General features: G+C 39.1%; 1 protein-coding gene across 3 annotated transcripts in view; it reads left to right on the forward strand.

Moving 5' to 3' along the window:
* Positions 1-15,523, forward strand: part of E2F3 (E2F transcription factor 3) — a 43,505-nt gene that overhangs the window by 22,646 nt on the left and 5,336 nt on the right. For all 3 annotated transcript variants that reach the window (XM_067292387.1, XM_067292388.1, XM_067292389.1), the window contains exons 2-5: positions 9,473-9,584; positions 11,390-11,609; positions 12,201-12,359; positions 14,858-14,972. In XM_067292387.1, the coding sequence (XP_067148488.1) occupies positions 9,473-9,584; positions 11,390-11,609; positions 12,201-12,359; positions 14,858-14,972 (606 nt within the window). The remainder of the gene's footprint in view (positions 1-9,472; positions 9,585-11,389; positions 11,610-12,200; positions 12,360-14,857; positions 14,973-15,523) is intronic.

A 15,523-nucleotide genomic window follows, 5' to 3' on the forward strand; every position in this document is an offset into this window, starting at 1 on the left:
GCTTTTGCTTGCAATTTAGTGAGAAAATTCAGTGATGCAAACCCAATCTTGCATCATTACAGTGCGTCTGCTCTGTGAGTTAGCCCTGCTGTTGCTATGCAAGTGCTCCTCCTTCTTCTCCCTAGGGAGTACAGAGCCTTTTCACTTTGTAAGTATTAAAAATTGTTAATTGTATCTTCGTAAAGATTTTTATGACTATATTCTTCCATCAGCCAATGTTCTGTAAGTAAAGAGTAGCTCTCTTGATTACTATTTTAATATATATGCTGAATATTTTAGAACTACTTTTGTTGTTACCTGTGATTTGATCCTTCATGGCATTTATTGGAATTTCCTCTAAGCAAATTCACCCTAGTCTCCAGTTCTCTTGATGTCCTTTCTCTCCCCTTCCAAGGATTGTTTTATTTAGTAGATAATTTGATAGACAACTGATAGTGTTTGAAAGATTTTTTTTTAAATGGTGTGCCGATTTCTACAAGTAGATTGGAAGTCACTCAATGGAACAAACTAATCCAATCACAATCTTATTTTGAAGTTAATGACTTTAAAGGAAAAAATTTCTGGAAAAAATAATTTCCAAAAGACAAAATAATATCATAAAATATATTTTGAGACCAACTGCCCTGCAATTATTGTTCTTTGGGAAAACCTTAAAATGATACATGAGATTTATTTCCCTTGTTCCAGCACCATTCTGTTTTCACCACTTGGAAGGCTCTAAGTAATGTGAAGGGTTGAAATATTGCAAGTAGCTATTCAGCCAATTGAAGATATGGTGCCCTGTCCACATACTGTGTAAATTTAAACTATTGCTTTCTGATTTGGTTTGCTTTGATCTTGATGGGTATTGTTCAAAGTGGGCTATGTCTGACAAATTGTTACATATATGTACAATCCAAAAAAAATTACACCAGGAGCTTTTTTATGATGCTGGTCTTCCCCCTTGCAAACCCACAATCGGTTTGCAAGTTCAATGGCAAGTCTGTTTTATGGCAGGCTTTTTTTTTTTTTTTTTTCCCTCTCCAAAGGATGTCTGTGGTGGCAAATTACTGACATGAACTGCAACTAAAAAGCCCTGAGCCTCAGTCTTTAGGCAGCAGTCTTGCTGAAGTGGTATCTATTGCAACAGGAGTCCACAAATTGCGGGTAGTCTTGATACCAGTTTGTAGGCTCACATTCACGTTGAAGCCTGCTGGAGACCCACAGCTTGCCTTGCCCCCATGACCTTCCTTAGCTGTGCTCCCATGGGAAGGGGAAGGAAATTCAGTCGTGCTGCATCCCAGCCCCTCCACCCCAAAAAACCTGTTGTCAGGATCCACAGCAAGATATTGGCTGACCTGTGTCTGCCTTTGTACAAGTCTTTGCTGTTTGTCAGTACTTTTCCCGGAAGTTTTATCTGGAGGGCTGCTATTTTAACCAAGCAAATACAACTTAGTTTTCAGCAGCTGTTGGGATTAAGAAATAGTTGTTGCATCAAGCCATTTTCAGGATTACTCAGAGACACATGTGCTCCCTACCTTGGGCAGCTGAGCAGTTGAGATGAAAACTGGGTGCAGTTTCCTGAAAATAACTTTTCATATTTCAACATGAAATGGTTACTGAAGCCTTCAAGCTTGGTACAGTGAAATGCCATTGCTTCCAGGAAGAAGCAATTGTTTCATATTTGGTGGAAAAAATTGCAATAGAAAAATTTCAGATGATTCATTTCCTATGCAGCATAGGTGTAATTCTGTTGGTTTGGGACCTGAAACATGGTTTGTACTTTGGTTTATTTCTTGCACAACCATATTCTGTATTGTCCTTCCCATTCTAGTGCAAAGAAAACATAAACTATTGCACCACTGCAGAACAAGATAAACTGCACATTTGAGCAAGGCTGATATACTGAACTCAAGCCTGGCAGAATGTAGGCTGATCCTATGAGCACCTAAGTAGACTGACCAGCAGAAAATGGAACAACTTCAAATGGGTTGTCTGCTTACATCAGTATTTGAGTTGTATTAATATTAGCTAATGTAAGATACTCTGACCTCCTGGCAGGTCAGCTACCCACAAGACATATGATGAAAATCAGAGGGCATGGGTACCTTTAGAATACAATACTCCTGCAGAAAATGATCAGCTGTAGGTCTAGAAAAAATGCTGTTTTTCATTGCTATGTTTTACTTCTTTCTTAGTTTAGTTCAGGTTGTTTTGTCTCTTTTAAATATGTTTGAAAACATTCTTGTGTTCAGACTACGGTGAGATGTGAGACGTGTGCGCTACCACATCAGGGTGAGATGCATGGTATCGATATACAGTGTAGTTCACGTAGGTACAGAAATATCTGTATTGTAACTGTTGACAATATCTTAAAGCTAATGTATTCATTTTAGTGGTCTTAAAATGGTATTGTATGATGTTCTACAATAATAATTGGGAGACATTAGTTATACTTCTTCATTTAACAGCAACCTTTGCATTATTCAACCTGAGAGCTGAAAGCCATTGCTAGGCTCCTCTGGCTGGTATCCCATTTTCAAACAAGAATCTGTAGCTGAAACTTAGCCACCCACATTTGAATTTTCTGAGCTAAATATAAGTCTTATGGTTAGATATTTAAGCACTTACAGTTCGTGGCTTCCTTGACACTCCCGATACTTCTGAGAGAATCATGAGAACTGAAGATCGATGGAAATAGGATGATTTAATAAGACCTTGAAAGAAACTTCGCTGGTGTACCAATATTGACCTTCAGCTCTGGGGGCCAAATGCCTAATGAGGATGGGCTGCGGATAATCAGAATGTAGTTTAATTTGATAGTTATGTGAGGTAGCTCTTATTGAATTGTAAGCCCAATTAAGACATACAAAGGGAACTTTCTCATAATATTAATTTACATTAAAAACAAACAATTTGACTGTGAAGCTGAATGAACAATTTCAATATGGGAGCTAGGAAAGTATTTATGTCAGTCAAAACTATAATATGCTGATAGCTGATAAGTTGAAAAGTAAGCTGATAGCTTGGGAAACACAACTTGGTATACTGGAAGGGAATTTTTTTTCCTTTTTGCTGCAGCTGCCATTTTCTGAGAAGAAAATTTGGGGCTTTTATGTTAGAATAGGCTGATTAGAACAATTTTTGTAACCTGTATTTTCATTTGCTTTAAAATATGTCTTTAAATGTTACTTTAAATACCAGCTGCTTGTCACTCAACTGATAATCCTGACTAATACGTAGTGGTATTACAGGCTGGTGTTCCTCCTTGTGTTGGTTTTACAATTCATTCAATTTTCAAGGCACTATTTTTGTGTATGTTTTTAACTGCTTTTACCTCAGTCTACTGAATGGGCTATGTGTAAAATTTAATTTTTAGGGAATGCTTCCATTAAAGTGCCATTCCTGGTTTTATTCCTCTGTGTAAGGTATCAGTGGAATGTATACTTTTGGCAGATAAGTAATATTTTTTGAGAAGATTTGAGAGAACATTTAGAGCCCCCTTTTCAGGATGTACTTAATTTGTGGCGTTTTTCACATGAAAGGAGTTTAGTTGCCAGTTATTTTCTGTCTTCCTACTTTTTTCTTAAACAGCCTTCTTATGGTTCTATATTATCAGCATTAACCACTGAAATTAGGGGTAATATGGTACAAGTAATTGGTAACTCTGTGGGGAGCACAGGGGTAGATATATTTCCCTGAAATCCCTCTCCCTTTCAGGTGTTTGGATTGCAAATTTATCTCACCATTGCTCAGCAGAAATGGGTACAAAATGAGTTGTCACTAGGAGTCCGAAGGCAGCGCTTGGACAGTCATGTTGCATCTTTTTGCAGGCCTCAAGCATCTCCTCACATGTGGGCTGATCTGCAGTTTTTCTGTTTTTTCTGTTGAGAGCTCTTAGCTGCTTTCCTCTTTGCCTTGTCCCCCTTTTTATCTCTTGTGGTGCTGGGCGCCTGCCTGCCGTGCCCTCGGCTCGCTGTGGCCCTCCGGCAGGTGCTCAGTTCTCCCTATCGACATTCATTTGAATGTGTCCAAAGGCACAGCCTGTATTGCCTCGCTCAGTACAGAAATCTTCCTAGCTCATGAATATTCCTGCGAATTCACCCTGAAGTGTCTTTTTTTTTTTCTTTGCTCCTTCTCTTGTGTTCCTTCCTCATCAAGCTCCAGTTTAATTTACCCTTTCGCATGAGACGTTTGCTTTCTTCTCTGCAGCTATTGACTTCCGGAGCAGCTTTCTAGGATTCGTGCCTCAGGACCTCCATTTTAACATTGTCTTATAGGTGACTGTTTATTTTTGGAAATATGAGAGAACGTTTATGCAAAGCGCATGTGGCTTGTTAATGTGCCTGTGCTATGGCTTTCTCAGAGCAGTAAAAATTTATCTGTGCTCTCTGGCTAGGCTCAGATCCCCTCCCCAGTAATATCAGCACTTTGGCACCATACAGAAAAGCTGCCATTTTATCTGGCCCTAGCAATTGTAATATCTTCTAGGGCCTACGTGAGGCTTAGTCATCTGCCCTTCCCGAACCTGCTCGACTGAGTCCTCACTCTGCGCCGCGACCAGAGACATAGCCGAGCACTGGGACACACTGCTCCGACTTGCTTCCTGCTCCAACTTGTTCCCTACTCCACTAGCAGCCATCAGGCACTATGCGCAATTTATTCCTTGCTCTGCGTGGTCGCTCCTGCCCTTCCTCTTTGCTGTGCCCGCTCAGTCCCACGCCGGAGTTGCTTTCCAGCTCCTCACTGCAGTTTCTTGGCATAAGTGATTTTATCTTCTGGCCCCATCTCAGCAGACTTTGCCCCAGTTTACTTTCACTCCTGCTCTGGGTTCAGCACCTGTCCCTTTTGTGTTTATATCACACTCTGCCGCTCCTTTAACGTGTCCCGAATGCCTGTGAGGGGAGCGCGGGAATTAGATCCACCTTGCTCTGGGCTGGAGCAGAGTCCGGCCCTCCTGGCAGATGGCATGTGCGTAGCCTGGTCAGGCCCAAGGGCTGCAGCGCTTGCAGCCTGACATGGAATTTGGCTGTTAATATTTAGATTGAAAATATACCAGCTGCCCTTTTCGGAGTGTTTTTAAATTTGTGGTTTTGAGGGACTAGCAAAGGCATATGCCTGACTCTAAGCATCCTCTTCTCAAAGTCATGTTCCTGCTCAAAAGCATAATGGGTACAGGAATATTTCAAATAAAGGGTTTTCAGAAGGTTCTATGGGTAACGCATTTTTTTCTTAGGCCTGTCTCTTGCAAACAGCAGAACTGTTTCGTGTCCAATAATAAAGCTGAGGGAGTCATCTAGCAGGAAAAAATTCAGTTTACATAGTTTGACAAAGTTATGCTCCATGGTTTTATCATTGGAAAGAACTAGAAGACATTTTACTGCTTCTTCCCTCAAATCTTCTAGAAAATGAGGCTTTCATCTGCCATGGCTCAGTCATCAGCAAACTGATGCTGCCTGTTACCTACCGCTTCATTTCCCACTTTGCTGGCTTTTCAGAAACTGATGCTGCCTGTTACCTACTACTTCCCACTTTGCTATCTTTTATGTTCTTACAAGGTAACACTCTGCTTTTTCGTGTGTGTGTGCGTGTGTGTTTTTAATTTAATTTAATTTTTTTATTTCTTAGTAAATTGGTGCCAGTTCCCTTTCCCAAGAGTAAGGCTTAGTGCAGCGAGACATGAAACCCCAAAGGCAAGCTGCCGCCCCAGGGAGGGTGGGGGGTTCCCACTGCGTCACCCGCAGGCGCTAACCCCGCAGAAAACTGCAACCTAGCAGAAAACCATGCACTTCTCTGCTGGAGGAGCATTCAGTCACTGTTGGTTGTAACTCCTTGAACCAGCTCCCTGAGGAGTCTGCTGAAGACCAGTCAGTCAGCCACTGCCAGCGTGCGGAACGGAGGAACAAAACCAAAGTTGCGGTGGCAGCTACCTGTTAGACACAGTTAACTGTGAAATCAAAATGGCCCTTTAAGCAGACTGGGCTATAATTTCTTGCTTGCACCTCTTCCATCCATTTTTTTCCTTTCTATGATAAGCTACATTTGTCCTTTTTCTAGTCTCCTGTAATCATGCCCACCTCCTACCGTTCTTAAAAGTTAAACTCTGAGACCGTCCCAGTATTGTAAAGTGGATTCCATAAGGTCCTGCCTACTTGAAAATATTTAACGTATCCAAGAAGTTTTAAAACTATTTTTCTAGAAAGACAAGTCTTTCTATGAAGACACTATCATGAGTGCAATAGCGCCTCTGACCTTAATTGTGGTGGCTGTCTGGAGGTGGCTGTTGCTGTTGTTTCTTAAGAACTGAAGTGCCACCTGTTGTTAAGGGTCCACACTGAATAGTGGATCCATAATTGATCCATATCTGCAATTGCTTGCAGTATTGGAAGAGAAAATGAAGTCCAAACAGTTGATGCCAAACTTCTTGCGTCTCCACAAATGGGTTAGATGGGTGGCTGGTTCAGATCAGTAGTGTGCTTTCCTGTGACTTTTATGTCTCTTACTAGATGTATCAGTTTGTGCCTTTACCTCTCTGACCACCCCATGTGCTTGCTCCAGCCTTTTATGATCCTCACTAATCTGTAATCTGATTTATGTTCCATCTATTGTGTCCAGGTTTCATGCCACTGAAAAGTCTGTGTTAGTTTCTATGCTTCCTATACTTCTATAGGCTTGGGATACTTTGGATTGGTGGCCTTTGGCTTGGTACATCTTATCAGGTTCCACATATTATGTCAGAAGAGTCTGTGTGCTATGATGAATCAAACAATACAAATTAATAAAAATAATACAGATTTGAACAAATAGCACAAATAGTCAATATAGTGCTCTAGCAGAGAAGTTATGCAAATTAAAATCTTTTTTAAAGGGCTACTGATTCTGTCAATTGCTCAAAGCAGATCTTGAGATTTCTCAAGAGAAGTCTGATATCAGAAAGTACTATGAACAGCTTTAGAGAGGGGAGAGAAAATGTGAGTCATCCAGAATCTCTAGCATCACAGAGAAGAAAGCGAGAGTATACTCTTTCAGTATGTAAAACAAAAACAAAAAGAAGGGGGAAAGAATCACTTGCTGAGTGACATGTAAAGTCTGGCCAGCAATTAAATATTCCAAAATGTTTGCTAAAATTGCTTCTCTCTAACTTCGCTAATCTATTTCTAAACTCTTCTGAAATATTTTGCTCTGTATCTCCCTCAGGTTTTCTGTATATTTTGTGTCCTACAAAATAATTTTCCTGTAGCAGTATCTCTATCATCTGGTATTTTTCCAGAAGTCAATAATCCTACACTGCCTGTATGTACAGTACTCTGATTAGTCCTAATGCAACCAGCAAGATCACGCTGTTCCTAACACCCCCAAACACAGCCAGAATGGCTTGCACTACTGTGTGCAGCCAGAGGACGCTGTTTATGGTCAGTAACTACCAAACCTGCTTATCTGAAGTTCACAGGGGAAAGTTGTAAGTGTATAACCACAAAAGCAGGGGCAAAATACTGTTGTTTGTGTGTTACAGACAAGTTCAGACAAAAAGTTTGGATGTGCAGTGCAAACCTTAGTTTCTCTTCTGATGAATAGAACCACTGCAAATCTCTGGATTTTTAAGTCTTTAGCATTTCCCCTCCTTCTCGCACCTGGTTTTGAGATTCACTTTTATCTTTAATTGCATCCCTTTGGCCTAGTCTGCCCATGCCCTGAATTGTTCCCTTTTCACCCCTCCTTCCTTTTCTCTTAGTTCTGAAGGTGGAAAAACACTTTTTAAATAAGCGTGAAATGTATTTCTCCCTGGGGAATAGCATTAATCTTAATTTAATCCAATTACATTGGCTAAACATATTAGCTGGGTGCTTTTGTTAACAGTTGTCCTTTTTAAAATCTATGCCCTTGGATTACAGAGCTGCTGCCTCATAGAGAGGAACAGAGAGATTTCATGCCTTCAGACCTTAGCTACTGCTGGGCCACCTGGCTGCAGGAGCAGAGTGTCCGTGCTGGTTAGCAGGATGTAGTCAGTTCAGTTTTTGCTCTACCACCGACAAATTGCACAAAATAGAGAGAAGAGTGGCTTGAGCACTTTGCAAATGTTGTTATACTGTTGGCTTATATGAATTTCATGTGCTTTAACTTGCCTGTTAATAAGTTTGAGGTTTGCAAATGGAGTCCAGCACTGAGGTGTTAGCTTTCCAAAAATAAATACATATAAACAAATGTATTTAGAGCCTTCTGTGGGTCACAGACCCAAAGTAAAACACACAAGCTAAATCCACAGTACAGAAATATCTATTTACAACTTCATAGCAGAACATATTATTTTATCTTGGTTCACTAAGGAGCAGAATAAGATGCAACTTTTTGGAGCAACTCTAAAGAACAAGCAAATAAAATACTCTGAATTATTCAACCTAATTAAGTAATCAGTGTTCTTCAGAAACAGTTATATGGATAAACTTCATTAGACACAAAACTTCTTTCTTTTCTTTTTTCTGTATCTTGCCAGGTAGTGCTCTTTCTATTGTTAGGATAACAAATATCCTCAGATTAAATTTCAGTAACTTGAGTTGCATGACACAGTATGGAATTGTTTCCAAAGTTAGTAGATTATGTTTCTGTCTAGGAACAAAATTCATATTGATGATAGTTTTCAATGCAGTTTGTCCATGTGTTACATTGTCTAACAGTTTAGTTCATTATTTTTCTTACTCAAACTGTCATACAGAGCCTTCATCTGAGCTGAATGAAGCATTTAGCCAATTTTCAGGCATCTTCTTTCTAATAGCACTTTTGCTCCAGTTCCTCCATCTTGCTTTTATGTAGGCAGCTCTAATGCAAACATTGTAGTTCATGTGAAATAAATTTAGTGGCTGTGCTTTCAACGAAGACAAATTGTTGACAAGCAGATGAGAACAGTTATCCAGTGTTGCTTTTGATACAACGTCTGGGGTTGCATTGCTGGAAAGTTTATTATGCTGGAACTTACTGATCCTTTCATAAAGCCATCTGTTCAAATGGCGAAGGAAAAATTTAACTTGCATGAATACTACCTGTGCTCAAACTTAAAGGGATATAAAGAGGTTTTCAGTAAAAACATAGCTCTGTGTGCGCATATATGTGTCCGTGTCTGAGATTGTTTTTCAGTTTTCTTAACTGAAACATTCTCAACTCATCTGAGTGTAGAAATGTTTCATACGTATTTCAGAAAGTCCTGACTTTGCTAAAGTAGGTCATACAAGTCTCACTCGGTTATCTTTTAAAATGTTTCTCCCAAATATAACCATCAACCTAGCCTTTTAGAGTGAAACATTTAAGTCACCTAAGTATTCTAGTAGATAATCAGATTTCCTGGTGATGAATATGGGGAAAGAACCTGGACGGATATAGTACATTGCTGTGAAAAATTCACTGCTGTGCATCTTTCCTACAGCCCCAAAATTCTGTTTGATAAAGTGAAATATGTTCCATAACACCCCATTGATTAAAAAAAAAATTTGCTTTTTAACAGGCAAAGCGAAGGCTGGAGCTAGGAGAAAGTGGTCACCAGTATCTTGCTGAAGGATTAAAAACTCCGAAAGGGAAAGGAAGAGCTGCGACAAGAAGTCCAGATAGTCCAAAAAGTAAGGGAACTTTTATTGTGCTCTGTGGCACAGAGTTTTCAATTTTATTAGCTGGGGTTCAGAAGGAACCACTACAACACCCTGTTGCCTAGCTAAAAGCATGGGTTTATTACTGTTCTGCTCTGGACGTGTGTGCGATCTGCTCAACCACACAGCCAGCCAGCGTGCAGCCTGGTTTCAGCCCATGTTGCTTGGTGGTGAGCAGCTGAGAGGCTGCAGAGACACTTGGCTGGTCGGTCTATGCCTCTGCATGCTGGGCAGCCTGCAAGGTCTCCAGTCCCGGATTGCTCCTTCAGCCAAGGACGTGAACCTGGGGATAATTAAGAGTAGATGCCAGGGAACTGGAATATAGGGTCAAAGGCATGGTTATTGGGCAGGGCTAATCAGGCCAGCCTCTGCCAGCCCCCTGGAGTTACAGCAGACAGTGTTCGTACCTCTGGCAAGGACTGGCAAAGCGTAGTAACTGTGCCTCCACAATGTTGCATGCTAAATGCTTTTTGTGGGCTCTGATCTGTTTTTTTCACACTGGATTATGCACTGTCACTGTTGAGTTGTTACAAGCATCAATTATTGCGCATCTGTATTGCCTTGGGAAGTGTGTTTCGTGCAACAGGAGCTGGGGGATGTAGTCTTGGCATCCTGTTTTGGGATTTCAGTAGGAGAATTAGGCCGTGGGCTTGCAGGGTGGGGGATATGCTGTAGAAGAATGGAGAAAAGGGAGGGATTGGGGAAGCAGTGGTAGTGAAGGGAGGGCAAGAGACCATAAAGGAGGTAGTTGCTTACTCCTCTCCACGAGTCTGAGTCCTTGTTTCTATGGGACAATTAAGTGTGGAACTTTAAATTTGAAAACATAAAAGTCACTGCTAGATCAGCCTGAAATCCATCCTTCATAATACTTCCCCTAACATGAAGTAAATGCAAGGTTCGAGAAGCACAGCAAAGGTTTTGCTAACAGTAATGATGTTCTTCCCACAGGGAAACTTTCAACCCAGCAGACTTCTATTAGTGGCTGGCTTATTTCCCTTGTCACAAAGGCCTCGATTGAACATTTAGAATAAAAAGTTATTCTGATCTGCATATTTAAGCTCTTAAAAGCTCATCTATTAAGTATATAGATGCTACATTTGTGCATGGAAACATTGAGATGTGTAGTAAGATCCAAGCTGTTTGCAGATTTCTGATGTAAAATAAGTGTAAAATAAGTCTTGCCCAGTTTGAGCCTGGTTTGGTTATGGAGAAATGATAATTATAAATTATATCTTATGTCAATCTCATCTAATTAACTAGAGTTTTCTGTAAATCATGGATTCTGGCACTGATGGAATCTATCATTTCAGTCACCCGCTGAAGTACACCTAAGTTCTGCTTAACTGCATGTGAAACACTTATCTTACAAGAGGGGAAAATCAAGCCCTGATGAAAGTTGGCTATCAGCCTGATGAAGGAGAGTCATAGGGAGATTTTTGGTATTGCTGCCAGGATAAATAGATACTAAAAATACTGTTAAGAATTCACATAGTGAAAGCCTAGGTAGAATATTGCTATATGTAACTGTCAGACTAATGGAAATATTTGTGTTTAAAAAAATATATGTATTTGCTCATGTACCTGTGATATTTGGAAAGTGTGTCTTGAAATCCAAATAAACATCCAGTGGTAAGTTGTGCCTTAATGCAGCGGTTTGAGAGTTTTCTTCAGTAAAAATGAAAGAAATACCTGTAATACGTATCTTTTCATTTCTGGATGCTGTTTTCAAAACCAAAATGAGAAAACTGATTTATTTGGGGATATTCTTTTTTTCCAAGCCCCAAAATCTCCTTCAGAAAAGACTCGGTATGATACATCACTTGGCCTTCTTACAAAGAAGTTCATTCAGTTGCTGAGCCAATCTCCTGATGGGGTCTTAGACTTGAACAGAGCAGCAGAGGTCCTCAAGGTGCAAAAAAGGAGGATTTATGATATCACCAATGTACTGGAAGGCATCCATCTCATTAAGAAAAAATCCAAAAACAACATTCAGTGGATGTGAGTATTTATCATCCTTTTCCATTCCTCCTGGCTGATTTCACTGTTAGAAAGTAGCCATGTTTTTCCCTTCTCAGCTTCCATGCTAACACCTTGCTCTTAGCAATCATTCAAAATGCCTTCTATCAGGACAAGCTTTTTTTAGTTAATTAAGACAGTTTTGCAGTATATAAATAGCATTTGCTATGAAAATTAGAAACCAGGATTTTTTCTGAATATTGGGTTAATTAATTTGTTTCTGTAAATGGAGTTCATTTTTATGGACACATCTCTACCTGCTTTTTTCCTCAGTTGTTTTCAGGATCTGGTGATAGGAGAGGATTTAGAATAAGATTTTGTAAGTGCTTAGAAATATCTGACTCTTCCATATTGGTGGCAGTAAGTCATAAATACAGCATATTACGTTAGTTAAGTTGCAAAATGACTTATCATAAAAAAAGCATAGTTTATGTTGATGTGCTTTGGGCAGGTTTAGGGAAAAGGGACTAAGAAATTGATTTGAACTGTTTGACTGATTCACTTCCCTTTCCCATAGCAGTTTCTAAAGTTTTACAAATGTTTAAAAGGTGTCTTCATTCTTTGGACCTGTAGGGGCTGCAGTCTGTCAGAGGATGGTGGCATGCTGGCGCAGCGTCAAGGCCTGACAAAGGAGGTGACAGAACTGACTCAGGAAGAGAAGAAACTGGATGAGCTAATCCAAAGCTGCACCCTGGACCTCAAGTTGCTAACAGAAGACTCAGAGAATCAGAGATATCCTTTTTGCCAAATTCTTAGAGATGATTTGTCTCCTTGCTATTGCTGTGACACTAGCAGAATCATAGATTCCCGTAAGGTAGCTAACTGGTTTTAATGCAGATGTATTTAAGAAGTCACTTAAGCTATTTGCACCTTGCTTCTGGAATATTAAAAAAAAAAAAAAAAAAAAAAAGTGGTATATGAAGTAGCCATGAACATCCATGTTTACACAGAGTAGAACCAAGAATTCAAGAATTCAGCTGATTAATGAGTGACAATGTCCAAGCAAAGCATGTCTTTCAAAAACTTGTGCTTTCTAGACTATTTTGAGCTTAGAGCAAACCCAATTTTTGTGTGTGCAGAAATTACAATGACATACAAAGTCTTTGCTAAGGTAACAAAGAATTCTGTATGTATTACTTAATACACATCACATTAAACTAATGTGTATATAAATTATAGGCACAGAGAGGAAAAGAAAGTTGGGCTTTATTTCAGTCTGAAACTTGCAAAAGATTTTCAGATTTCTCTGATCAGAGAAGCAATAACAAAATATCATAGATAAGTACTTTATGAACTCTCAAAATGTCTATTTTAAAATAAATCATTTAATGTAACAGCAGTGTTCAGCTGCACAAGGTTCATATGATTTCTTGGTATTTTGGTTGCTAATACCTCTTATAATTAAGCAATTCTCGTGTTTCTTACCAGATATCCCACCCATTAGCAACAAAAGAGTGTTTTATTAAATGTTGATGTGAAAACTTTTAATACTTTAAAATGTCGGTAGTTCAAAGAGCATCTAAGAAACTGGACTTATTCTGTGTTTCAAAGGATAGGAAATAACTCTGGCATATTATAAAAAGTGATGTGAACTATGTAAGTATTGTCTTTTGAGTACACTTACATTTCAAAATGACTACGAAAGCAGGAAATAGATAACCAAGTGGCAAAGGGAGTAGGGTCAGCACTGTCTTAACACTAAGAGCTAGATCCATGAGGAGATTTAAGCAATGCAAAACTGAGCATTATGGTTTTTTCCATGCACTGATTGCCATGGTAGAACTCCCTGCCCTGAATTTGCTGGTTCTCTCAGCAGTGGGCAAAGAGGGGATCACCACTAATTACTGAGGAAGGAATGCAGCAGTGCTAAACCAGGGGATGAACCTGATTGCATCCCCATACAGTCTTCTGCTTATCTCACAGAAGTCTGACAAGAGACGACCTTCTGAATATTGATGAATCTGAGAAGCCTCTTCCTTCCCTTAATCTCTGAAGACAAAGTTCTTGTTTTTGAAGACTGTTTTTTTTTTTCCTGATGATTAGCAGTGCCAAAACATCATTTGGGCCCAGGCTGAGTGGTTTCTAATCTTTCCTATAAGTGGAATCAGAAAATAACTCATCGTTACTGTCAGTGTTTTGAGATATAACTAGTATCAGCTTGGGGAGCTTTTGGCTACAGCAAAGGAAACTGAAGGTTTTACTTTGTCAGCTAGCTAAGCTGTAGAATTTCTAGGACTTTGTCAAAAATATGAAGAGAAATGAGGCAGTTTGTCTGAGGGGTAATTTGATTCAATAGTCTGATCTGACAGATTGTCTAATGGACATGGCCTGTCACCTTTATGCATCAATTTCAACCCAGATCTGTTATGAAAGAATATTATTGTTGCTTAATTTCAAAAAGATACAGTCTGTTCCCATGTTTGCACCCTGGCAGATGCTGTTACTGTAATTTGCACTCTGCCTTTGTAAATCTTAGTAAAGGACTGGTAAAGGCCTTGAATTTACATGAAAGCTGACCTGTAATTTTGCCTCCTGACCTGTCACTTTTTGCTTTTGTTCCATTTGTGTTTTGAGCTCGGGTAGTTTGTTTTGCTGTAGTGTAAAGAAACAGTATACGTTTACCAAAATAGTTCACAGTGCCCTGTCCCCTTCCCCCACCCCTGCCAAAAGTCAAACCACAAATTACCGAGTGATATAAAAAATAGTTGGACTTCCTTGATAGATGGTTAGTAAAGTAAAATCTCAAAATGAAAACTGAAGTTATAGTTTTATTGATAGCTTCAGAAATGTAATGTGTTTATGCATCTAAAACATGTGTTTGTACGTTCCTTTACATTTCTCCCGCATCTTGTTTGCAAGTGTGTAAAAATTTTTCTGCATGCCATTTGAGTAAGCACAGGTTGGTGTTTTTTAGTTTATGTACTTTTACACATATAAAAGAAAAGAGATAAAAGTATTCAGAAGAGAAAATTCCTCTTGTCACTCAATAGTGGCCCCAGCTGATATTTCAAAGAAGTTCTCACACACTCTGATTACAATCACAACCAGTCTTTTGTCAGAGTAGTGCTATAAAGCATGACTTTGAGTGCAGAGAATAGGAAACTTATAACAGGGCTGAGAAAGACTGATGTAGCCATGAGAAAATGGAAAAATAATTCAAAGAATTCTGTCTTTTCTAATAGCATGAATATATTGTAACATGGGTTGGAAAATTCCTTAACGCTGATTACATTAGCTTATGTGACATATCAAGACATTCGAAAAATTAGTGGCCTTAAAGACCAAACTGTTATAGTTGTGAAAGCTCCTCCAGAAACAAGACTTGAAGTGCCTGACCCAGTGGAGGTAAGAAGAGACTGGCTTTTCCTGCCATATATATCACTTTTCTATAGACAGAGCAAGTGTGCTGCAAGTTTTACTGTGGTAACCGATGTCCAAGTTGGATTATATTGGCATACAATTCTATATTCATCCTTCTTAAAAACTTCAGAGATTTTTTTTTTAAGAGGAAGGGGAATCTCAAAAAAAAAAAAAAATTTTACATAAGGCACTCATTATTCTCCTCTCTGTGCTACCTCTATGCTGCTATGAAATGCTACCATTTCATTCCTTTTCTCTGGATTCCAGCTTTCTCTTCAAAGTAATCCACACAGTTTACAAATTATTCTCCTTTTCCATACTTTACATAAAGAACTCTTCCTTCACAGTTGAAAGTTCCCATTTATAAGACTGTAGAATATTTCTCTTAAGAGATTCAGCTCTTATTCCTCTAGCTTTTATATAGTTTTTAATCAAAATTTTCCCTTAAATATCTTGATGACTCACATTACTGATACTCTAACTTATTGAGATATTTGTTTTCATGTGGGATTTTCTTTCAAGTATTGAAGTCATTG

This window comes from Apteryx mantelli, chromosome 2, assembly GCF_036417845.1.
Source record: "Apteryx mantelli isolate bAptMan1 chromosome 2, bAptMan1.hap1, whole genome shotgun sequence".
Taxonomy (NCBI): domain Eukaryota; kingdom Metazoa; phylum Chordata; class Aves; order Apterygiformes; family Apterygidae; genus Apteryx; species Apteryx mantelli.